The sequence below is a fragment of the Helicoverpa armigera genome, chromosome 18 (genome assembly GCF_030705265.1).
Source record: "Helicoverpa armigera isolate CAAS_96S chromosome 18, ASM3070526v1, whole genome shotgun sequence".
Lineage (NCBI taxonomy): Eukaryota > Metazoa > Arthropoda > Insecta > Lepidoptera > Noctuidae > Helicoverpa > Helicoverpa armigera.
Window position 1 is genome coordinate 10,409,135 of NC_087137.1, and position 24,377 is coordinate 10,433,511.

General features: G+C 38.1%; 1 protein-coding gene across 2 annotated transcripts in view; it reads left to right on the top strand.

Annotated features, from left to right (window-relative positions):
- LOC110379869 (Ig-like and fibronectin type-III domain-containing protein 2) overlaps nt 1-23,188 on the top strand; it is a 159,817-nt gene extending 136,629 nt beyond the window's left edge. For both annotated transcript variants that reach the window (XM_064039025.1, XM_064039026.1), the window contains exons 22-32: nt 1,560-1,700; nt 2,165-2,343; nt 3,946-4,113; nt 5,009-5,132; nt 5,414-5,615; nt 6,013-6,185; nt 6,655-6,827; nt 7,126-7,209; nt 7,459-7,599; nt 8,108-8,294; nt 23,179-23,188. In XM_064039025.1, coding sequence (XP_063895095.1) covers nt 1,560-1,700; nt 2,165-2,343; nt 3,946-4,113; nt 5,009-5,132; nt 5,414-5,615; nt 6,013-6,185; nt 6,655-6,827; nt 7,126-7,209; nt 7,459-7,599; nt 8,108-8,179 — 1,457 coding nt within the window. In that variant the 3' untranslated portion in view covers nt 8,180-8,294; nt 23,179-23,188. The remainder of the gene's footprint in view (nt 1-1,559; nt 1,701-2,164; nt 2,344-3,945; nt 4,114-5,008; nt 5,133-5,413; nt 5,616-6,012; nt 6,186-6,654; nt 6,828-7,125; nt 7,210-7,458; nt 7,600-8,107; nt 8,295-23,178) is intronic.
- Nucleotides 23,189-24,377: the final 1,189 nt, after the last annotated feature.

Genomic DNA, 24,377 nt, shown 5'->3' on the forward strand with positions numbered 1-24,377 from the left:
CTAAAATATTTCACGCCTACAACATTTCTAAGCGTAGGCGATGCATTTTACACAGACATCAACTGAGTCCCACGTGGGTGCCATTTCAGGGCATTTTTCATACCCTGCATTTACGACCCACACAGGTGGGTTTATTTACGTACTATACCCAACTATTTTAATCTTTTGGGAATTAATTTACCTCCTACCACTATCACGTAAATACTAAAAGATTTTTTTTTATATTGTTATACTATCGTGGTCATATTCAGGAGTTGGCGCTAGATAGGCGTAAATGGAAGGAGCTGCACCGACAAGAGCTGGGCTCTTAAATTTAAGGAGACTATCGTGGTCCCACGTTGGGTGCCATATTCTTAACAAAATTATAATGTTCAGTTAGAACGAAATGAAAAGCTCCGTTCATTGAAAAATACAGTCTAAAACTTAAGTAAATACTAGAAAGAAAATTCTTAAATTGGATCTTTAATATAACTAATCTGTATTTAACTTTTGAACCTTAATTGAATATTGTATGAACAGAAAATAAAAGACGCTAGCCAAGCCAGTAATAAGAATACTATGAGACTTGAGTAATATCAGGTCATATGATAGAGAAATGCAGAAGGCACACATTTAACAAAATTAAGGTAGGATGAGCTCATGGCTAGCTACAGCCACATAGATAGACCGATCGTAAGGGTAGGTTTACCTAGTAACTACTGTAGTAATCTTGACTTTGACTTTGACTGTGCCTATAGTTCGTTAGGTAGTAACACTTGGCGCGGTCAGTCCGTGGATGGGTGACCTTCTCTGCCGGCGTGTCGTCAGAACAATTTTTCACACTCTCTTTGTAAATAACCCTATAGCTTTCCTTTATAAACGTGGTATCTAAAATTAATTGACTAATTTTGAAATGGGATTAGTTATAATTTCCTCGATGCGACAGTAGTTACTGCGACAAATTCACTTATTGTTCTCTAAGCCGCATCTTCTACAAGTTGTTATACTTCTGTAGATGTTTCTACAATACGAGTGGGTCTGCCTCTGGGACTGGAAGCAATCGTTTTCCAATACAACGTCGCTTTATGTTGATTGGCTTCGTCTAAACCATAGATTATTGATTTCTAAAACAATTGTTCTTGTCACAAGTTTTAACAAAGCTGATGATTTGTTTGTATTCTGTAGATTTAGTATTTGGAAATAAATAGATAGTTATGGTTACTTGGATAGAATTAAAAAAAAAAACAAGTAATAAACCTACTCGGGTTATATTCTGTATAGGGTTTTAGGCTCTATTTCAGCTACCAAAATTACTTTAATGATACAAATGTACTATTCCAACGACTTATTTTGGAAACTGTCGAACTCGGTTTAAACATAAAAATCTAAAATGAAACACCATTTATCAAATTGGACTATGTATCACATCTTCGTGAAAATAAGAATTACGACGTCACCAACATCATCATCATTCTCCTCCCTCCCCATCCCTTATCTTGGGAAATACGATTGGTCGTATTTGTATCTACTCTTCTATCTGCCATTATCTCTTAATAATTATTTTCTTTTCCCTCTCCCAGGTCGTCTAGTCCGTCAAGAAGTAACTCGTCACATGGTGACAGTGATCCACAACGTGACACGCGACATGGACCAGATCTCGTGCTACGCTGACAACGGCTACGGAACTCCCATGCAGGCTTCCAGGAAGATCAACATTTCACGTAAGTTACTTAAAGATTGCTTCTTTGGTTTCAATTTTCTTAAGATTTAAATAGTCTGCGTACAACCAGTTTCTACATATAATATTAACCTTCGATTTAAAAAGCAGTCCCTCATTTAATATGGACCCTATTTGTTTGTAGCCTGTTAAAGAGTTTTCTATGAATTTGACCTTTCAATGTTAAGATAGTACATATGTACAAAAACAATACAAATTCACGTGTTTGAGCAAAACTATAGAATATAAGAGAAAGCTTATTTATTCAAGTACATTACTCATAATGTTAGTAAAAAAAAACAACAACAAACTATGCCTATTGCCAAATTATCATAATAAAATGAACTTTTTATCTAGACTGTGCAGACTTTTTTAAATACTTCCCAACCCATTCAAAACCCAAGGAGCAACACTACAAAAACAGACACATATGTACTTCTTCACATTATTTCTCTTTTTCCCCTACAGACGTACCCACAATCCAAGCCTCCGGCATCACAATGGCAGCAGCAGGAGACGCCGTGATCCTCGAGTGCAGGGTCGAAGCTCTGCCCAAACCCACCATTGCCTTCTGGAGAGACCCCAACGGGAGAACTGCTGTTATTGACGGCCCTAACTATACTATACAGCTGTTGGCTGATCCTGAGGTAAGTGTGTTATTACTAACTGGTTTTCGTCAGTGATTTCACTCGCTTCTTGTAGTACCTACTTCCCGCAACCGAGTTAAAAACAGCCTTTATGTTATTCTGTTAAATCTAAGTTTCGACAAAATCCATTCAGCCGTTTTCGCGAAAAGAAGTAAGAAACATATAGCTTGGTATTTGTAAATTTCACAGGTTAAACGATTAGATTTTTTGTAACTTAGTAATTATGGATCTTCGTTAAACATTACCGCATAACTTTAAATCGCAAGATATAGTTGCTAGTAGCTAAATGCATATTGTGCTTTTAGGGCACACGTAGAACCGTAGAAAGGAACTTCGAAAAAAACCTTAACTCTTTGAAATGTTATCTCAATTTGAATCTCATTCAGGCCACTTACAATAGCTATAACCCATAATATCGTAACCGGAACCATTAAATTGGACCCTAAAATACGAACATCACTGTCAATTGTCACGACCAGGCCCAGGACCCGAAACTACAACTGATTTTACCTCAAGATACCTAGCCTGTAATATTATCTGCCATAGTTGGGTCTCTAAGCCTTTGTGAACAATTTGCTCTCGTCATCTTATTAAAGTTGTAGACTATCTTGACAGGCTCGAGATAAGGTATCCATTGTTCAATCGGAATTGTGATTTGTGCTATTACAATGATTAAATATAAACCGGAGGTAAAATGCTGCTGGAAAGTAAAAAACTTAATAAAAAATAGACCGATTGCAAAAAAATACTGAAAGTGAAAAAAAAATACTTTGCCATTGGTCTAGAAGTCGGTGTCTGCAAGTTGCAGACTGTGCCACCGACTTCTACAGCCATTTCAAAAGTTTTATTTTATCCTTTTCCCTCCTTTTTCGAAATTTGGTTTAACAATCTTATGTTTGATGCTTTTCGTATTTATATTCTTCATTGATTATATCTCCCACGATATGCATAAAAAACTGGGTCAAAATAATCCCTGAATTTTGATGCAACCGACGCCCACCCGAGAATTTGCAACTTTCCCAAACTTGATCCACAAAATCTGCGATAAGGTGCATACGAAAGCCATACGGTTCCTTGTTACCAGTTTATGTCACCAAGTTTCCAATAAGGTTTCTGTTCGCTACATAAAATGATCTAACATACGGCTCTGTGACGAAACTTCTTGCATTTAAACTTTCCACTCTATGTACACGATTCTCGAAGTGGTTTGTGGTTTGGACAGACTGCAACATATTTTGTACTTCAGTTATTTGCTGGAAGCTGTCTTTTGGTATAGAAATGTTTGCTTTTGGCAGGATTGTATTTATAGCAAATCCTTTTAGTTTTATATTTTTTAAGACGTGATATTATCCCTGAAGCCCTATTTACCATTTAATTTGCAGATATTTTTCGCGATCTCTTGTTAGTGAATACTCAAACACCCCTTAAAGGCTGTTATTTACCTACTCCTACAGAATAAACTCCTCGTTTGTGGATGCCTGATGACCCCATTTTTTTATTTGGAAGACCTAGCAACAGATTAATTATATCTTAAACATGGAGTTTAATCTCAAAGTTCAAGGAAAAAAAAATGATCCTAAAATATATTTTTCTTTCTCCCAGGAACAAACAAAATACACAATGCGTTTGATAATAAAGAAGATAGCTGAAGCAGACGAGGGCGACTACTTCTGTCACGCCGAGAACGCTTTCGGCAAGACTCTGCGGCCCGTGTCCGTCAGGCTGCGACCTTCCACTCCTCATCATAATGTTACTGAGTGCTGTACACAAGTAAGTTGAGTCTTCAATCAGAATTGTATGTATTAAGTTGGCGTTGGTTTAAAATTACCTGCACTACGTCTTGAACCTGTATAAAAAGTTGCCTATGACTTTTTCAGGATTTAGACTATTTTGACGTGAAAGTGCGTCAGACAGGGTTAATTTTGCAATTAATAATGAATTGAGGTTTTTCAGCTCTGAACAAGTTTAATGTAACTATAATCCCAATAAGGAGATCCCTGAAGACAGTCAAACTTTTAATTCAAGATTGTTTTATTGCTCTCTCTTCTCAGAAAGAGACTATTTATATTTTTGTTACTATTTTCAGTTTCGTTAGCAATTTTTTTCCTGTAAACTAGTCTTAATAAATCTCTCCCCACCCACGATATCGTAAAACCAACAAAGAAACGCCTGTCCGACTCGAATCAAACGCCACAAAAACAACTTTGAAGACAATTTCTAATTTGAACACCCAAAGCAAATACTGTGACGTGTCAAGCCTTAAATTAGAGGGTCCATTTCAACCAAAACCACCCGTCTGCTGTCTTACCATCTAAATATAAACTATGGGAGACTCTAACCGCACCGCGTTCTTGGAAAACATTAATTTCGGAAGGCTGCCGATAATTTGATGTCTTTGGGACTTCAGTAACGAAGTTCGGCTTATTTGCCAGTTGTTTATTCAAGGGGTATTGTTTGACAATATTTGGGGTCAAAGGCTGGAAACAATGGGAGCTGTAACTTTCCAGTGAGTTTTTGTAAGCTGATTTAAGATGTCAGAAGTTAATGGAACCCTAATTTTCATTTGGTTGTTGAACATTTTATGGGTCACTCTGAATTTTGATTCGGCCGTCTCTAGAATTTGAAGACTCTATATAAAAACACTTTCCCTTTGTTATTTGCATAGATGAACGTGTCGTCATCTTGCATCGACGCGTGCAGCTTCCACTTAGACATGGACAACATCATGGACCGACCCGAGTGTATGAATGACTTCGAGAAGCTTATGAAGTGTGCTGCCGATGGCTCCGGTAAGTTCAACCTTATTCTCTTGTGATTTGCAGGTCTATTTTTTCTGTAACTCCTGCGGGATTGTTCGAAAGAGTTACCGCGGCCCTAGTACATAAAAGGCCCACGAAGAAACACGATGAGTTTTAGTCAGTAAGAGTCTGACACTCTCTCACCGCTGGCTTACCCACAGCGGGAGGAGTCATTTGATGATTTTGAAAAAAAATTGGGCAATAACTTGTAGCATCAACTTAGCAACTTACATATTTTGGTCTCAAGCCTTATCGAGAGCTTTCTCTCACAGATCACCGCAGCTGCTGCGCCTCTTGGGGTGTTCCTCGCAACTGCCTGGAGCTGTGCCGCGGCGGCGCGGTGTCGCGCACGTGCGCGCTGCAGCACGCGCGGCGCGCGCTGGCGTGCTTCCGCGACTCCGGCGCGCGCCTGCCCGGCCCGCCCCGCCGGCTTACTGCGCATCGCGCTCCTACGCCCAACTCTGTGCTGCTCAGGTATATAATATAATCGGAGCCTAACTTAATGGCGGCTCTCAACTAATTTCTGAAAGCACCTCCACCGGCCCCTAATACCTATGGTTTCTGAGCATAACACGGGGCTAGAAAAGGCAAAAACAAAGTCAAATTCAAACTTGACTGCAAAACACCACTTTTTGAGCGTCAGGAATTTAAAAAAAACAGCCCACAAAACGCCCACCCTTCACCACTTCCTATGTGTTTTTGCTGGGAAGAAGAAGTGGTTTGCAGTAACAACACACAGGTAGGCAGGATTCTTATTGTTCAATAGACAGTTTTAGGTCACCCAGACTATCACATATCTATCATATCATATCACAATCTCACATATTCCAACACACTTAACCCAGCATTAACCCTAACTTTTCCATGACAGCTGGGAAGCGCCCGTCAAGAACCCACAAACAGTGTACCTGTACCGCGTGTTCTGGCGCGCGTATGGCGCCAAGGTGCCGGAGAAGCTCGACACCAGCGAGACCAGCGTGGTGCTCACTGGCTTGCAAGACGATGTCAGATACGAGTGCGTTGTGAAGGCCGCTAATGATGTTGGTGAGTAGACTGTGTTATTGGAACAAGAAATTCCAGATTATAATTTACTAGCTTTTGACAGCGGTTTAATCCACGTCCCATAGCAAATACTGCGCGTACCCGGATAAGCCTCTATTTCTCGATAGAAGGGCTAACACAGAAATATTCTTCAAATCGGACCAAATTCCTGACAACAGTACGTTTAGGCAACTCTTTAGCTTTATTTACAGTCCGAAACAAGAGAAACATTATCAGCATAATAAGAACGAAACGACCGTAATTTTGAGGCGTTGTTTACTTCGATGACTATTTTTTCGACTTTAATTAATATATCTTAATGCGAAGTTCAAAAACATTTTCTTTATACATGCCGTATCACTCAGACGGCTAGTGTCTACCGCAACATGTTCATTAGCACCAACTAATTAACCATCATCATTACCATATCCACCACCCTCAACCAGTTTACTAAACTCACCATTCCCCACAGGTACCTCATCCCTCAGCCAGCCGATAATGTTCACGACAGCCGGCCAGGAGTCGGGCGCCGCCGCCGCGCCCGTCAGCGGCAGCAGCGCCGCGTCCGCCGTCGGCGTCGCAGTGGCGTGCGTGCTGGTCGCCGCTATACTGCTGGCTGCTGGCTTTTATTATAGATATAGGAAGGTAAGAACTTGGTACAATTTTGGGATCATTTTAGGGGTTTTCTTAAATGTGATGCTGCAAGCTAAAGATCACTTGTCATATGAACGTTTTCATAATCGTGTTTATGGCAAGAAATATTATCTGCTCCTACAGTTACAGTTAAAATTATGTTGGTGACACTCTTTTACTATATTTTGTCCTAGTTTAGACCCAGATTGTTGTGTCTGGGGTCTTATCGTCAACTTCTCACCAAAACCCCTTCAGCAATTAATTGATCTTTGCCAATAACATCTACTCACCGTAGACTTTTCTTTTGCAGAACCTTAGACTTAAAGCACAAGGAGGTGTAGCATTTGAAAACCCGAGCTACCTCAGGGAACCAAATCCTGATACTGCCGTCAACGTAAGTTGCCACACCATACCCATTGACATACATATCATCAGCCTTTTTACCCTCCAAAAAACACAGGCCTCTTCTCATATAGAGAAGGAATGAACTGTCAAACCTTCATCATCAGCTTATTTATTACTTCACTTAAGAAGTGAGTGAAGGTAGCTATAATCACTTGCAAACTGACTTCTCATTCACGAAGAAAGACATCCTCAAAACTTTAGTAAATAAATATTTCAAATGCTGTTTTTCCATGATCAGGGTACAATACTAAACGGCAGCGCCAACGGCTCAAACGGCACGAATGGTGTCGCCCCCATCCCCAACGGCGTGTCCAACTCCGCCGCCTGGAGGCAGGAGACGCTCAACAATCCTGGCACCACCGTCCCTACAGCTCGGGAGGTAAGGAACACTAACAATTTACCTAGCCTTTTTCATGCATGTTGGAGTTGGCTTCCAGTCTAGCCAAATGCTGTATGGAGTAAATTGCCTATCTGATCTCTTCCACTATGTTAAGTAAGACCTCTTGGTAAGACCAGTTGTCAAACTTTCTGGCTTCTGAGGATTGCCAGAGATGTTTAAATGACAGTGCCTTTCAAAACACGGAAAAACTCGTCATGACAAAAATGGTCTTCCATTCATGGACCGACCCTGCCATGAAAGTAAATGTATTGAAAAATTTACTTCATGATCGATGTATCCGGGCGGTGACTGCCGCGAGATCCTCTTAATCTTAAGCAACAGATTTCTGAAATATCATTATCATCTGCTTATTCTTGAGTTCTTGTAGGCTTCGGTAAGCCTATCGAAGCAAACAGGTCACTAGTGCTGGTACTCTAACTCAACCACGATCTCTTACCTATACCATCACTGGTCCTGGTAATTACTAACCATCGTCTTGCCTCCACAGGTAGACCCGACCCTCTACGAGGAGCTGAAGCTGGGTCAGGACGGCGCGGGCTTCAAGCGCCTCAAGCCATAGCCCGCGCCCCCGCGCCGCTCGCCCCGACACCGCGTCGCGCCGCGCTACTGAACACACGAGTTACAACCAAATACTCGTTAAAATGGACTTCTAGTAGTGAATTCTGGTTAAAAAATAAATCGTTCTTCCCCATTTAAAATTGAAAATAGTAAAAAGATTATAGCTGTCGAAGTGAATAGCCCCGAAAATTTTGGAGAGGTGACAGATTTGGATGATGTGGAACATCTAAAAGTGATAAAGCCAGCCGTGATGCCATTAGAAATGAACCTGAGGAGTTATGGAAATAATGCCGTGGCTGATGATAAATAACAGCCTAGAGGCACATGAATGACAATTTCTATGACAGAGAAGAACAAACGAAAAATTTTCATCGTTTAAAGTCACGGCGCAAGAATAGTTTTTACCAATAGATGTTTCACATAAAAATATACTTCGGTGATTGCTGAAAGACCAAACTATTGTAATTACTTTCCTGGGCATGAAGAAATTCAACACAATCCCAATTCTTCACTTCGTTAGCGATATTTTGGACCATTAGATTTGTAAGTTTCCTTTGTAGTGGTTCGTTATAAAATTCCAAATTCAAATATTCAAAATTATACTGTGCCAGTATTAAAACAGCCGTTACAATTCAAATGTTTGGTGTTCTAAAAAGTGAACGAGTGATTCAAAATCGTGTACATTGAACAGTAGTGTTTCTGAACGATTCATTAGTTGACGTGGCGGAGCGGACTGTAGATAATAAAATATAAATAAATAAAATAAAAAAAGTAATTATATTTTCAGTATCGTACTTGTTGTGATTTTAACCAAAAAGAGAAGACCTCATACCTTCTTGTCATTTCATGTAAATATTTATACTTGTCAACGAAGTGGATTATAATCATGTTAATATAGAAATGATTTACACTATCGTTGGCTGGTGATAATGACGGTGTTTCTTTTACGCGCTCAGTAGTAAAAATAATAGCAAAAATTGTGTATAAAAACATCTAAAAAGCAAAGTAATGTTTGTATATATCGTACTAAAGATTGTTTGAACGCGTAAAAAAATTGCCATCATGAAGTACTAGATCACTTCAGCTTCAAACAAAGACAGAATAAAATTAGGTCATTCTATAAACAAAGATGTGCCTTCGAGTGTTATATGAAGTAATTAGTGATAGCTTAGTTACCTGTTCGACCTGTAAATTGTATCTAGTGTAAATATACGTGTACACTAACGTTCAGTAGTCATTTGTACAGGTGAAGAGAAAAGTCGTTGTAACCGGACAATACAAAAAAATATTTTACACTTTTGGACTTCAATACCCGGTTAGTTAGGTACCCAAAATTGTAAAAAAAATGTATCGATGATAAAAAAAGACTTTTCTCAGTAGTGTACAATAATGTAGTTTTGACAAGTGATTCTGAAACTATCTTTGTAATAAACAATAATTAGGACGTTTTTATAAATTGTAAAAAAATCTCCAAGTCTTATAAAGAAAGTTTTCGGACTGGCTCTGCCATATCAGTTAAGATTATTTTGTAATAAAAGTATTGAAAGAAAATTATTACAAGTTTCCGTTACTGTAAACTTCTAAGTATTTTAATAAAACGTAGAGCATGACCTAATTTATATTGAAAAAAAAAAATATATTTTACGAACTTTTGAAAATCACACTATGTACGTTTTAAAAATATTTTTCATTAAATGATCTCATCGATGACCATTCCATTTGTCGCCTTGAAAAAAAAACGAATTTGAAAAGCAATTTATTTTTGTGGTAGCGTAAGTAAAACGCAGTCTTTATTTTGTCGAAAAACTGTATTACTTACAGGAAAAAAAAGATTGTTAATTTTTTATTAAGCTAAGTAAAGACATACGTACAGACAGATATTTCTTCATGATACCTATGGCCTAATTCCCTACATATAAAAATGTTGGACATAGTGTGACTTTGCTCATGTGATTGATAGTTTTATTTAGCACTTCTATCATACTAATTGTATAATTTAGATGAACAAAAGGATGTGATTAGATTTGTAAATAATATTAATAAAAAAAGGACAAATATGTTTTTGGTTGTTTGATTTTTCATCGAGTTATTACCTTTTCAGCAACTATTACAATTCAACGGTAAAGAGGAAAAGAATTTTTTCAACCAATCCAGTCTATTTGGTGATAGGCCAATGAGGCACTTATTTAATTCACGTAAGCATATACCATACTTGTTTGTGTGTGTAAATGAACATACATGTACTACCTACATACAAATATACTAGCTTCTGCCAGCGGTTTCACCCGCATGCCGTGGGAACTTCTTCCCGTACCGGGATAAAAAGTAGCCTATAGCCTTCCTCGATAAATGGGCTATCTAACACTGAAAGAAATTTTCTAATCGGACCAGTAGTTCCTGAGATTAGCGTGTTCAAACAAACAAACAAACAAACTCTTCAGCTTTATAATATTAGTATAGATTGTACATTGTCTTTGTACTTACGTGTAAGCTTAGGAGCATTCAGTAGTGGCCGAGTGGCCGAGTCATACAAAAATAATGTGCATCTACATTTCCTAAGTATGGCTTCGTGGTATGGCTCACACGCTTCCATGAAATAATACATCTATGTACCTCTACTCATCTTAAGTATAAGACACCATATTGCCTTTCTCATGCTTGAAAGGCTCGGCTATTGTACCTACTACAAGCAATTTACTTCGTGCCCAAAGATATCATATGACATGTTATAATGGTGGCCCACGCATAACCAATCAAAGCATCGATAAAAAAAACACTTTTACAAAATAAAAAACGACTACTAAAAACAATTACCTAAAACAAAATACTTTTAGGTGCATTGGTCTAGAAGTCGGTGTCTAGTGGGCACACAGCTAAGTATATTTCGCCACCGACTTTTTAGTGTTTTATATGTAAGTTCTATTTATCAATTAATCTAACGAATTAAAGTCTGTAGAAAAAATATGAAGGGCTAATTTAATTGGAGAGGCTTCTTTAATTTATTTCCCTTCTTTTAATATAATCTATGAAGTCGTCTGGCCACCCACACAGATAATATTAATATTCTTGTATTAAGAACAAGATTCTTCAACCCCGTCAAGTAAATAAAATTAATGTTTAAAAATACTCCAATCCTATTAGCGGTACTTATTAAATGTTCCTTGAGTTGTGAAAAATTAAGGAAAAAGGAAAGGATTAAGTATTAAAAAGTAAATAACAAATAAGCATTCGAGTAGAAGCAGGATTCGATCCTGTTTAGTACGGTCGCACTTTTCGACCACAAGACCAACGATATGCTTACCGTTTCAATTGCTTTTTGTATGCAATGCTTTTAGCTACCAATTACACTCAGAATCAAAAAGAACCAACAATACCTACCATAATTTTGCTTTGTATACTTGCCTACATTATTATTCGAAAGATCTACATAGCACGTTTCAATTTCCAGGAAATCCCATTAGTAGTGTTCAAATAGAAAATTATTTACAGAACATAACCGAAATATGAAATTTAGGTAACGAAAGCGAACTGAACACGAATTTCATGAACTATAAACGTAGGTACCTAAGTGTAAAATCGTTGTCTATTACATGATCTGATTTTGCACTTAAACACTACATGTTGTACTGAGATCGCTCTAAGTACCTACAATGTATGTATGTATGTATGTATGCATGTAGGCACGTATGTATGTATGTATGTAGTATACGTATGTGTATATGTATGTATGTCTGTTTATGTACATTCTATAAGTTGGTATACATTGTGATCTTAGATGTTGTAGAAGTTTAAGTTTAAATTGAAACAGTTTTGTGTTACATGTTGCAAGATCTTGAAACATCAATTATGTATGTCGGGACACCTTTTCACGCACGGTCAGTTGCTCCATGGTAAGTTATTAATTAACTTGTGTAATGGGTGCTAACACAAGTGATAAACTACATTTAGCTACATATTTATAAATACATTTATTTAGCTGTTATGTGGGATTTTCAACAGCCTGGATTAGTAGACAGTATTACTGTGAAGTATCATCAAAATCCATTCAGTATTTGCATGAAAGAGCAGCAAAAACACAACCCGACTACCAAGAAGTGTTATGTTTTGTTAATGACATACGGAATTAAATAAAGTTAAAAACTGGAGTTCAAATAAAAAAATCAGCATTATATTTTATTGTTTCTATATAGACTTGATACATTATATGGCCTACTTCATAGTTGAGCCCTACACTTATTTCCAAGAAACTTCAGAACCCGAAATTAAATGGCCGACAAATAGGAATGTTTCAAGTAACGAGTAAAATATGTCGCGTTGTCAGTTTTGAGCAGAAACCCCATTTGATTTGAGCTAGTTCTGTACTGCGATTCTATAAAACTCGATCAACAACTCGCATTTCACTTCGATTCGTAATGTCATTTCATACTTTAGGGGAGGTAGGGGAGGGATGGGCACTTTTTCACAATTTATTGCATAAAAAATCAGATTTTACAGATCATTATCAACTTTTATTGCCATTTCTTATATTCGGCTAGATATAATGAAAGAGCTTTCCTAAAAATTACAATCAGTTTCAACATTACGAGATATTTAAACCGTTTTATTTAGCTCACCCCGTTTGTTTTATTATTTATTCTTGGATCAAATTTAGTAATTCAAATTTCACCCTCTTCCTGTCAACCGATTGGTCTGAAATTTTGTATACACCTTTAATTAAATCCAATATGGCCGCCGGCACAAAATGGCACAGCCCCCTCAATATGGGTATCAAATGAAAGGGCTACACAAGTAGAATACTGTCAGCAACCCCAGCGGGGCGCAACAGGGCCAAGGCCTGCCTGCACGTCGATTCTATAAAATTCGAACAACAACTCGCATTTCACTTCGCTATTCACTCTCACTTCGCATTCGATTCAGAACGACCTTGATTTTGCATTCTGTAAACATCACCTAATCACTTGCGAAGTGAAGTGAGCTCGACATCGACCAATGCTGTGCTAGTGACTTCCCCACTCGACAGTTTTTAATTTTATCAGTTTTGACACAGAATTTTAGCTAAATATGATGTTTTAGTTATAATTTGTTATTGTAAGGAATTTGAGGCAGCTTTTAAGTATAAAATAAACAGAAATCTCTAAATTCGTGCTGTGAATATAATCTATGCTTACCCTACGAAAAAAAATACTGACAGCGCCAATACCATTATTAATCTGTGGACAATATTTTCTTCTCTTCTGTCATAGAGGAAAGTAATATATCGGGTATCTTCTGTCTTCATATTGTGTTTAAGCTTGTTTGTTTTCGCCGGTTTTCGCCGTAATTGTGATAAAATCATGAAGTAATTTTATATTTCTTGTTATAAAGTTAAAAATAATATTAATTAAAGAAGTGTTTATTTTATTAATCCAACAATAATTTCAGTCCAAATGACAGGTCGTCTCACCCTTCGTCGGCTCAGGTTGAAACTCTGGTTGAGTTTATGGAGCAAAACCCTGGCCGTTGCCTGGAGCAAAACCGTTCTTCGTTCTCTGCTGGTCTCTTCATTGCCACCAGAGTGCCATCAATACAGCCTATGGTGGCTGGAAACCCAAACCTTTTGTAGAACCTGTAATTTACAATAATCACTAACATGTAAAAACACTAACTGTAAAAATAAAAGGGTCAGTTTAATTATAATAATATTAAAATTATATTATATCTAGGTACTAACCTTTCTTTTAAAATTTGCCTTTCTTGCTGATTTTGAGGAAACCTTATATATTTTTTTACTACGGCCGGATTGTTCAGAGCTTCCACTACTTCATTTATGCAACGAGATGCAGACGGTTGCGATAAATAAGTTCTGATGCCCTCTTTAATAACCTTCTGGTAACTGCCACTAGCCAAGAATGATAAAGTACATAGTATCTGTGAAACAATAAATCAATAAAAAATGTAATACCTACTTTATCTGGATTTAGTGAAAACAAAATTGAGACCAATTTGGTTATTTTCATGCTTAAGAGAATACCAATATTATAACTGAAGTACAGAGTCTTTTGAAAACATATCAGCTGGCGGGGAAACCACATAAAGGGAATACTCCTTATTAAGAACTAAGTGTTTTTCTTATTATTGTGAGCTTGATTACAATTTTTCAACTATAAACTGTGTCAATACTTACTTTTACACGAGTTGTAAGTCCTTTGCCTCGACGTTTTGTGGGCTTTATCAGGGCAGTAAATCAGACTCCAGTTGGTCAATTAGCTCCTTTGACAATCTATATATGCTCACATAGTCATCATCGCGAGTTAATAAAGATAAACTACGAATTCTAGCAGATTGTTGACGCTTTTCTAAATTATCTAAAGCATGAGCTTCTTCTAATAAAGATTTAAGCAAAAACATTCTAGCCATCGTTAAAGGTAGGCACTTAATTACTTTAAAACACTTAGAACTTTATTTAAACACTATTTTAAATATAATAGTCTCTAGATCAAGTTGGCAACGGTACCTGAAACAAGATTCTATAAAGGATTTTTCGCGCAGATTTATAACCTCACAAATTTTCACTGACGAAGAAGAGCAAAATTTACAAATTATACATTACATGGTATGTCCAAGCCTCCCTACCATAGGGAGCATTGGACACTTTGACTTAGTTTATGAAAAAAATCGGTAAAAACTTTTAAGTTAAACGGTTTTATCTTATGTGCACTGAAAACTAGAAAATAAAAATAGTTACTTACCTGTCAACCTACGTAGGTGGTCCCGGTCATATTAGACTAAAATAAAAACGTGGGGCCCATTAACTATTGCTGTAGTACTCTCTTCTAAAGGTATAATAGGTGTGGATTGCATCGACTTACTATAATTGTAACTGGAGATTTTGACAATCAATAATTAATAATAGAAAATACACATACCTTTCATTAGTTTCTCTTTATAACGATCCGAAACCGCAACAAAATATTTAAGTACTTTTACGAGTGTTTGTTCTTGGCAACTCACAGAAATGACAGATAGTCTATGGATGAACACCGTTACCAGTCGGTAACGTAAACTACCCAATAAAACAAAACTATGATCAGAAATCAGAATAAAAGGACCCCCTTTATTCTGATTTGATCATGTCTCCCAACTGCCCATCTCTCCCTACCTCCCTATAGATAGACAGATTTTGGCAGATCTGTCAAAATCTCGACTTTGATTTAGTTCAACTTGTCAACACGCTCGATAGTGTAGCGCTAGTGTAGTTTGACAATGTCAATCACGAAACTTTAAGGTAGAATTCCGTGGGTCGCGATTGTCGCAGCCGCGCGCGACAAAAGTCAACCTATGAAAATGTATGGCACCGCTGCCGAGGGCCGCGACAGTCGCGCGCGCACGACGAATTTCGTGAGCCGCTCGCGGCCGTACGCTTCTCAACATGGTCTAGCGCTTAATAACATCTATAGAATTTTTGTAAAACCAGAATAAAATTTTTGACAATGCCGCGAGCAGCTTACGAAATTCGTCGGCCGCGCGCGACTGTCACGGGCCTCGGCAACGGTGCCATACATTTTCATAGGTTGTGTTCGGGGATGTGCGTAGTTTGTTGATGTTGAATGAGATGAGAAACTCGCGATTATCGTTAACCTTGTTTATTTACGAAAATCGTTACAAAAATGTTAGTTGAATGCACGCCCGTGTACGATGACGACCGAAAATGCACTAAAAGCTAAAAATTGTGGGCCGAGGCTCACGTGTTTGCGTAAAGGTGTTCGGTTACTCCGAACATATTCCCGACCAGCAAAGATGAGGGAGGCTGGGGTGTGCATCCATTACAAAAAAAGTATAAAGTATAAACAAAAATACAAAAAATATTATTATACAATGTTAAACAAAAATAGAAAAATATTATTCCGAATCGTTATTAAAAACTAATTTACGGAACACGGGTCTGGGTTTGCTAAACTCTTTCATCTCGTGTTCTTCTTGAGCTTGCGATTGGTGTTTGTTGATCCTAGAAGTCCTGGGCATTGGTTGAGCTTCGTTGATCGTCTCTTCCGGGTTGTATTCCAGCTTCTACATAATTTTCGATATAGGAAAACAGCGCATAAGATAACCACTATCCCCAATACGATGTAGATAACCGCATAGTGATGTATGTCGTGGTTAGACATTGAAGTGATACTTTCATATTTCTGTTCTTCTTTCAACTGTTTTAACTTCAAGTCTATCTCTAAGCAAGTTGTTGTGCACTGTTTCTGTTTCATTTGATTGGTTGTCCAAATTGTCCTCGTATCCTTGATCAATAGTCAGATTGATTATGTGGTTAATCGGTGCCAGGACTGCTGTTTGAGTATCATATTTGACCTTAAATTGACTCTCATAGTGTTTGTGTCCATGTATTGTAAAAGAGTTTGTTGTCATTACGCAATCGCTATCAAGAGTAATGACATTAGCGCGCATAAGTATGTGCGGCGTAATCCGATCTCCGCATATGATTCGCACTTGACACTGCTCGCAACATACATATAAATATGTGTTTATTTTGTTAATGAAATGAACTGGCTTTTGCACGCGTCACTGCTTGTTTTGCATACATTATTTCTCTCCAGTATGCAAAGATCTTCATCTGACTTCATCTTGTATATCGGTGTGTTTGAGTCACACATGTATGTTGAGCTTCCTCTGGTTATACATTTCTGTAATATTTCTGTAGTTATAGGTGAATAATTGTCTTTCTGTAAGTTAATGGCAACGTAATCTGAAACTGGAGTGATTGCGAGAGTCATGTTTTTTCTGTACAACTTCGGTACTGCAATGAGGTGATAGAGATCATAAGTTTCTCTGTTGATTAATGGTATTTTTATCTCGAATATAAAATACTTGTCTGTAACTCTGGCTCTTATCTTCATAAGTTCGTATATTTGTTTCAAATCTGTGTGAATGTTTTCAATCGGTAGAGTAACGTCGCCTGTTAATAAGCCAGAAATAACATTCAATTGATGTTGTAGTTGTTTTGGTGTTAATAAATGCAGATTTACTCTTCCCTGGTAAACATCAGAAATAGTGTCCAACATCATGTTTTGAATGTTTTTCAGATTTTGAAGCATACTGTTCGCTGCAATTGCTGTTAGAATAAACTCTTGCTGTTTTGTTATTTCGTTTACTTCCGCTTGGATAGTGTTCAAAGCTTTATCAAGGCTGTTCAGGTGTTTGTTTATGACTTTATGTTGCATGGCAACCATTTTCTCCATCCTTTTAATTAAGTTGTATTCAGATTCTACTACCGATGTTTGATTACTCCACAAATTCTTCAAATGTGCTTCGTTTCGTTTTATAAGTTCAATGTCTTGGGCGTACTGTTCTGCGAAGCGTTCATCTAATACGCCGAACAGTCCATTGGCGAGATATCCAATGCCGTTGATAAGCCCGCGACGCCGTCTGGAGTGCTCTATGAAATGTTGTGTCAGCAACAGCTGGTTATAATACTGCAACTCCGTGTACTCGTGACTTTGTTGTGGTACAATCATGTTACATTTGTTGGTATTGTTCATGCGATTGCAGGATTGTTCCAGATAGCTTGAATATTTTTTGAAGGCAGTTATTCCTTCCCAGTACGGTGACATATCGTAGTAGGCTACCAACGTCCACTGGTGTCGTATGAGTTGCATTTTGGCAATGGGATCAAAGTAGATTGCTTGATTTTCGTTCAGTTGGGTGATGTTACTTGTTCCGTAGGCATTTGAAATAAGAGTCATAAAGAATGTTAGTGCCATCACAACGGAGTACAATGTAGCGGAAATGCAGTGCCTCTTGTTTCCTTTCTTTCATGTTTGTTTAGTTTGTTTGTTATCAGTTTTCGTTTCAGGTTCATCTTGCGCGGGTCGAATAGGTAATAAACACAATTTGACTATTGGCCGCTTGATGATCCCATGTTGAGTTTTCAGTGAAACAACACGTACATATCCGTCGCGCCCAGGGTGCAGTTCGACTACTCGAGCCATCGCCCACTTCCCGGCTGGTAAGTTTTCATCTTGAATAATGACCAAATTCCCTACTTGAATGTTATCCTGAGGTTTTAACCATTTGTTTCGTGCGTTAAGTTGTGACAAATATTCCGACTTCCACCTCTTCCATATTTGTTGAAATAGTTGATTAGTCAAATACCATCTTGTTCTTCCATCTTCAGGTGTTTCTATGATTGTTACTCCTGCCCTGCCTGTGAGAAAGTGGGCTGGTGACAGGTAATCAAGATCATCAATGTTTTCTGTTAGGGCGCACAAGGGTCTTGAATTTAAACAGGCTTCAATTTGTGTTAGTATTGTGTAGTATTCTTCAAATGTTAATTTTTGTGACCCAATCACTCTTCTCAGGTGGTGTTTTAAGCTGCGAACCGCGCGTTCCCATAAACCTCCGGCACTGGGCCACGACGGGGCATTAAAATGCCATTCAATGTTCATATCAGCAAGTATACCCATGAAGTTGTTATCAAATGTTTGTTGCACTTGTTCGTGTTCTTGTTGTAAAATACGATCAGCGCCCACAAAGTTGGTTCCACAGTCGCTATACATATAGCGTGGGGCTCCGCGTCGGGCCGTCATTCTTCTTAGGGCCGCCAAAAGCTGTACTTGTTAGATCTGTTACAAGTTCCAGGTGTATGGCCTTTGTGACCATACAAATAAAAAGTGCAATGTAACCTTTCATCGACCTTGCGTTCCTTGTTTTGTTGCTCTTGATTTCAACGAAACCGGTGTAGTCCACTCCGGTGTGGTAAAAGGGCGGGCTGGCTCCGTACGTGCAGTGGGTAAATCACCCATTATCTGTTGATGTTGCTGTGGGTTGTTTTTGCGACAAATCACGCAGTTTCTCAGACGTTTTTTCACAGCGTTGTTCCCTCCAGGTATCCAATACTGCTGCCTCAGATTGGCCAGAGTAAGGCGAGGACCTCCATGAAAGGTAAGTTTGTGAGCTTCGTCCACTAAAAGCTCAGCCAGACGACTATCACGTGGTATGATCTTTGGATGCTTCATCTCCATGTTCAATGTTGAGTTTTCAAGTCTGCCTCCAATGCGTAAGACACCAGATGAGTCAATGAATGGATTTAAATTTAATATTTTACTTTTGTACTTAGTCTTTGCTTATTGCGTAAACATTCAATTTCCGATCTAAATTCCATTTGTTGCACGTTTTTAATTATAAGTAATTTTGCTGCAGTAAGTTCATGTAATGTGAGATATGATGGCATGTCTGTTCGCTTAGGTGCAAATGCACGTAACAACCATGCAATTATTCTGTTTACTTTATTGAATGAGCTGTGTTTATGCAATAATGTTTCAATAATGTTTTCTTCTTGTTCTTTAACAGTACATGATTTATTTAACCTTACTTCTTCTTCTGTTGTGTAGGTTGGGGTCTCTTGTTCTTGATTTTCGAATGTTGTGAGCCATGAGGGCCCGTGCCACCATAAAATGTTGTCTCTTAATTGTTGTGCGTATAAACCCCGACTCGCTACATCGGCTGGGTTTTCGCCCGACTTTACATAACGCCAGCATGTGCTCGGTATTGTTTCAACTATTTGTTGCACTCGGTTGGCGACGAATGTTTTCCATCGAGTTGGTTCGCCCTGTATCCATCCAAGCACGACCATTGAGTCCGTCCAACCATATATTTGTGTTTTATGTTCCGAAAGTGCATCCTGTGTTTTCTTCATAAGTTTTGCTAATAAATGTGCTCCACTCAACTCTAATCTGGGTAATGTTACTGCTTTTTTGTGAGGTACCAGTTTTGTTTTTGCGGCCAATAGCACTGGCTCTGTTTCGTCGTTGACTCGTGCGTATAAGACACAAGCAAAGGCTACAAGAGACGCATCGCAGAAGCCATGTAGTTCTATGATATCTTCCTTGCGACTGCGTATCCATCTTGGTACCTCATATTGATTAATTGCGCCGAGCTCGCTTTTAATCTTGATCCACTCCTTCTGAATTTCAATTGGCACTTCATCGTCCCATTTCATGTTTTCTTCCAAACCCTTTGAAACAACAGTTTAAGTTTGGTTGATAAAGGTGCCATCCAACCTAGCGGATCGAAGACCTTTGAGATCTCCGATAACAGTGTTCGTTTTGTTATTCTGGTGTTGTCTTTAGGTTTGTTTGTGTTGTACTGAAATGTTAATTTATCTTCTGTTGAGTTCCAACATAAGCCCAATGTTTTCGAAATGTTTTCTGTTTTAAATGTAAATACTTCATTGTTTGATTTGTTTCCGTCCTTCTTAATGTTATCCAGTAGCTTTTTCTCATTCGACGACCACTTCCTTAAGTTAAAACCACCTAGTTTCATTAGTGCGTTCAAATCCGAGATTAACTGTTTGCCATCTTCAATTGTGTTTGTCCCATGTACAAGGTCATCCATATAAAATGCTGATTCGACAACTTTTGAGGCTTCTGGGTATGTTTCACGTTCATCGGCTGCTAGTTTTCTTAAAGTCATTATTGCCAGAAATGGAGCGGCGCGGGTTCCATATGTGACAGTTGTTAAGCAAAATGTTTGAATAGGATGTTCTAGAGACTCTCTCCAAAATATTTTCTGATACTTTTGATCTCTTTCATCTACTGCTATAAAACGAAACATCTTCTCAATATCACTCGTAAAAGCATATTTATACTGTCTCCATTTTAAAAGAAGTGTTTGTAGATCAATTTGTAAATTAGGGCCGGTATGCATGAGATCATTCAAACTGTACCCTGTATTTGTTTTATGAGAACCATTAAATACCACCCTGTATTGTGTTGTTAAAGAATCGACACGCTCAACTCCATGATGCGGCAAATAATACTCAGGTGTCTGGTTACTAATTGTTGTCGGTATCATATGTTCCATTGTTTTATATTCATTCATGAAGTTCTTATAGTCCTGAGCCAATTTTGGTTGCCTTTTAAATTTGTTTTCCAAGGTTCGAAATTGTGCCAGTGCAGTTTGTTTAGAAGACCCAAGTTTACTTGTTATGTCTTCCTTTAACGGTAACCTGACGACATAGCGTCCATCTTCTTTTCGTGTTGTAGTTTCGTTGTAAAATGTTATGCATTGTTGATCTTGTACTGATAAAGGAGACTGCTCACTGATCTCTTCTATTTCCCAAAATTTTTGTATCTGTTCAATGTTATGCACTATGTTGCACTGGTATGTTTTGGCGGTTCCACATAGCAACCAACCAAGTTTTGTTTGTTGTACGACGGGCTGAGTTGATTCGTCCCCTTTATCATGCCACTTAAAAGAATTAAAGAATAAACATCTGCTCCAAGCAAAATGTCAATGGGTCGACTAATGTAGAAATCGGGATCCGCAAGGGATATGTTTTCAATAATGTTCCAGTTTGGCTTTTGAATGTTTTGTTGGGTAAGTTTCCAATCAAGCTGTTCATAATAATGACGTCAGTTCGAAACTCGTAGTCACTGTAGATCGAGCGGCAATGAATGTTTAGTAACCCTTTTCCACTATTTTCCTTTTCTCCAACGCCAATAACCGTTCCTTTGCAATGTTGTCTTTTCAGATTTAACTGTTGCGCCGCCCTTTCTGTTATTAAGGAAACTTGCGATCCTTGGTCTATTAACGCTCTCATATCATGATAAGTTCCATCAGTACCCTTAACCTTCAGCATAGCGGTTGACAACAAAACCTCGGCTGATAAGTCATTTTCATTACTTTGACGCACGTGAGGGTTTTGAATTTCATTTTGTTTTGCTACATTTGTAGTCGATGTGTTGTACCCAATATTGCAGGCATCGTGAATAATGGTATTATGTTTCTTCGAGCATTTTCTACATGTTTGAGGTGATTTACATGGATTGCCATTATGACTAAATAAACAATTCATGCAGACTTTTAATTCCTTCACTGTTTTTAATTTCTGTTCACTGGACATTTCCAAGAATCTTTTGCAGTTATAAAGTCCGTGGCCGTTGTTGCATAATGGGCATTTTATTGTAGTTATGTTGCATGTTGATTTCGTAATAACTTGTTTGTCTGCGCTTCCCTTGTTGTAATTAAAATAATTGTTTGCTCGATGGTAAGGTAATTTTCCATATGATGTTGATGGATTTTGTTGAGAATATTGATTGCCAAATTTCTGTGGCAAGGTTTCGCTCTTGCGACGAGATGACTCTAGTGCAGTAAACTTTTTTTCCAAAAAGTCTAAAAAATCTTTGAGAACCGGTAACTCACGGCGATCTTTCAACGAGTCTATGTACTCGGAATGGGAGTCAACATCTAACTTTTGATCCAAAAGATGTACAAGTAAAGGGTCCCAGGTGGATATGTCCACACCCAGGTTTGTTATTGCATTAAGGCACTCTTGAGTGACGTCATGCATCTTCTTGATTGGCGCTAATGCTTGATGTTTTAAAACTGGTAAATCTAGTAACATGTTGATGTGAGATGTAAATATAAGCTTTTTGTTGTTGTAACGGCGGTTAAGGATATCCCAGCAAACTGTGTAGTTGTCCGAACTAATCGGCAAGTGTTGGATGAGACGCTCAGCTTCTCCTCGAATCTTACTCTTCAGAAACTGCATTTTTTGCGCCTTAGATAGTGAAGGATTGTTGTGGATAGCTTCCGAAAATAAATCCTTAAAGGACACCCATTGGTTGTAACTGCCGTTGAATGTTGGTACTTCTAAGTTAGGTGTTGTTTTGTCTCTATGTTTTTCCGACCACATTTTAGAGTTAATAGACTTCTTCAAACGGAGGTATTGCTTTTCGTATTTATCGTACAGTAGTTCCAACTCTTCTTTACCTTCGGCTTCCAATTCACTTTCAATCTCCCAGTGAAGACAGTCTATGATTTTCCAGCGTGATTCCAATGTTTTGATCGCATCTTCAAGTTCCCAATGTTCTAATAAAATACCTACGTCGATGTTCGATATGGTACGCTGGAAGGCTCTGTAATTAGCTGTTTGTTTTCGCAGTTTTCGGTTAGCTTATTGTTAGTGTTGTTGGTTTCGGACTTCTCTTCTGTACTCTTGGTTACAGTCTCCGCATGTTCTTCCTGTTGCTTTATAATTTTGTTAGATCAACACTCTCTATAGTTTTGTTAGATGTTGTTACGTTTTCTCCAGCATCCTGTTTTATGTACTGTTCTATGAAGTTTAATGCTTCCAGATAGTAGTTTCTTGTTTCGATAAAGTAACCTCCTGTGAAGTAGTCACTAGAACGATCTTTACACTCCTTCAAAACATCATCATTCTCCTTATACTCTTGAAACATAAGTTTTAATTCTGTTGCTTTCTTCTTAGCCACTAGCTTCCTGCGTTCCATGTTCTCCTTCTTGAAGTTAGTGAAAATCCTCTCGATTAATGTTGTAAGCTCAGCTTGTCTTGTTAGAAGATCTTCCATTGTTATTGTTTGTTATTAAGTTGTTGTTAATGTTAAAATGTTAGCGCACACACCCTATACTGTTATTGCTGATTCCCTCTGTGCCCTGGTACTCGCTGTTGTGATACAAGCACCTCTCAAACCGACTGGTGAGACCCGCTTCTGGGAGGCCAGTCGATTTGATAGCACAAAACACTGGTAGACACCAAAACACAGCAACGCTCGAAGGACCAATGTTCGGGGATGTGCGTTGTTTGTTGATGTTGAATGAGATGAGAAACTCGCGATTATCGTTAACCTTGTTTATTTACGAAAATCGTTACAAAAATGTTAGTTGAATGCACGCCCGTGTACGATGACGACCGAAAATGCACTAAAAGCTAAAAATTGTGGGCCGAGGCTCACGTGTTTGCGTAAAGGTGTTCGGTTACTCCGAACAGGTTGACTATTGTCGCGTCCACGGAATTCTACCTTTAGATCGAAGTCGAAGTGAGAGTGATGTCGAAGTGAGTTGTGATATTTTATAGAATCGACATGCTGTAAGCTTCATTTATGTTATGGATTGCTGAAATTCTTCCTAGAATATTGTAGAGAGAATTTATTTTGTCATTTCAAAGGCTTTCTGTGAAAAATTATTGGAATATTTTTCTGTTAACTGTGTGAATTCCTACTGAAATATGTAATTAAAACAAAATAACATGCTGTAGCTAATTTTGTGGAATGACACCCGGTTATAGGAGTTCAAACCCAGGTCAATCTAAAACTAACAAAATAAAGAGTTTCACCACTTAACTATGGGTTGGGTAATGGTAACCAAACCATAACCATCCGTGAAAACTCAATTGGTTGGTGAAAATTCATTGG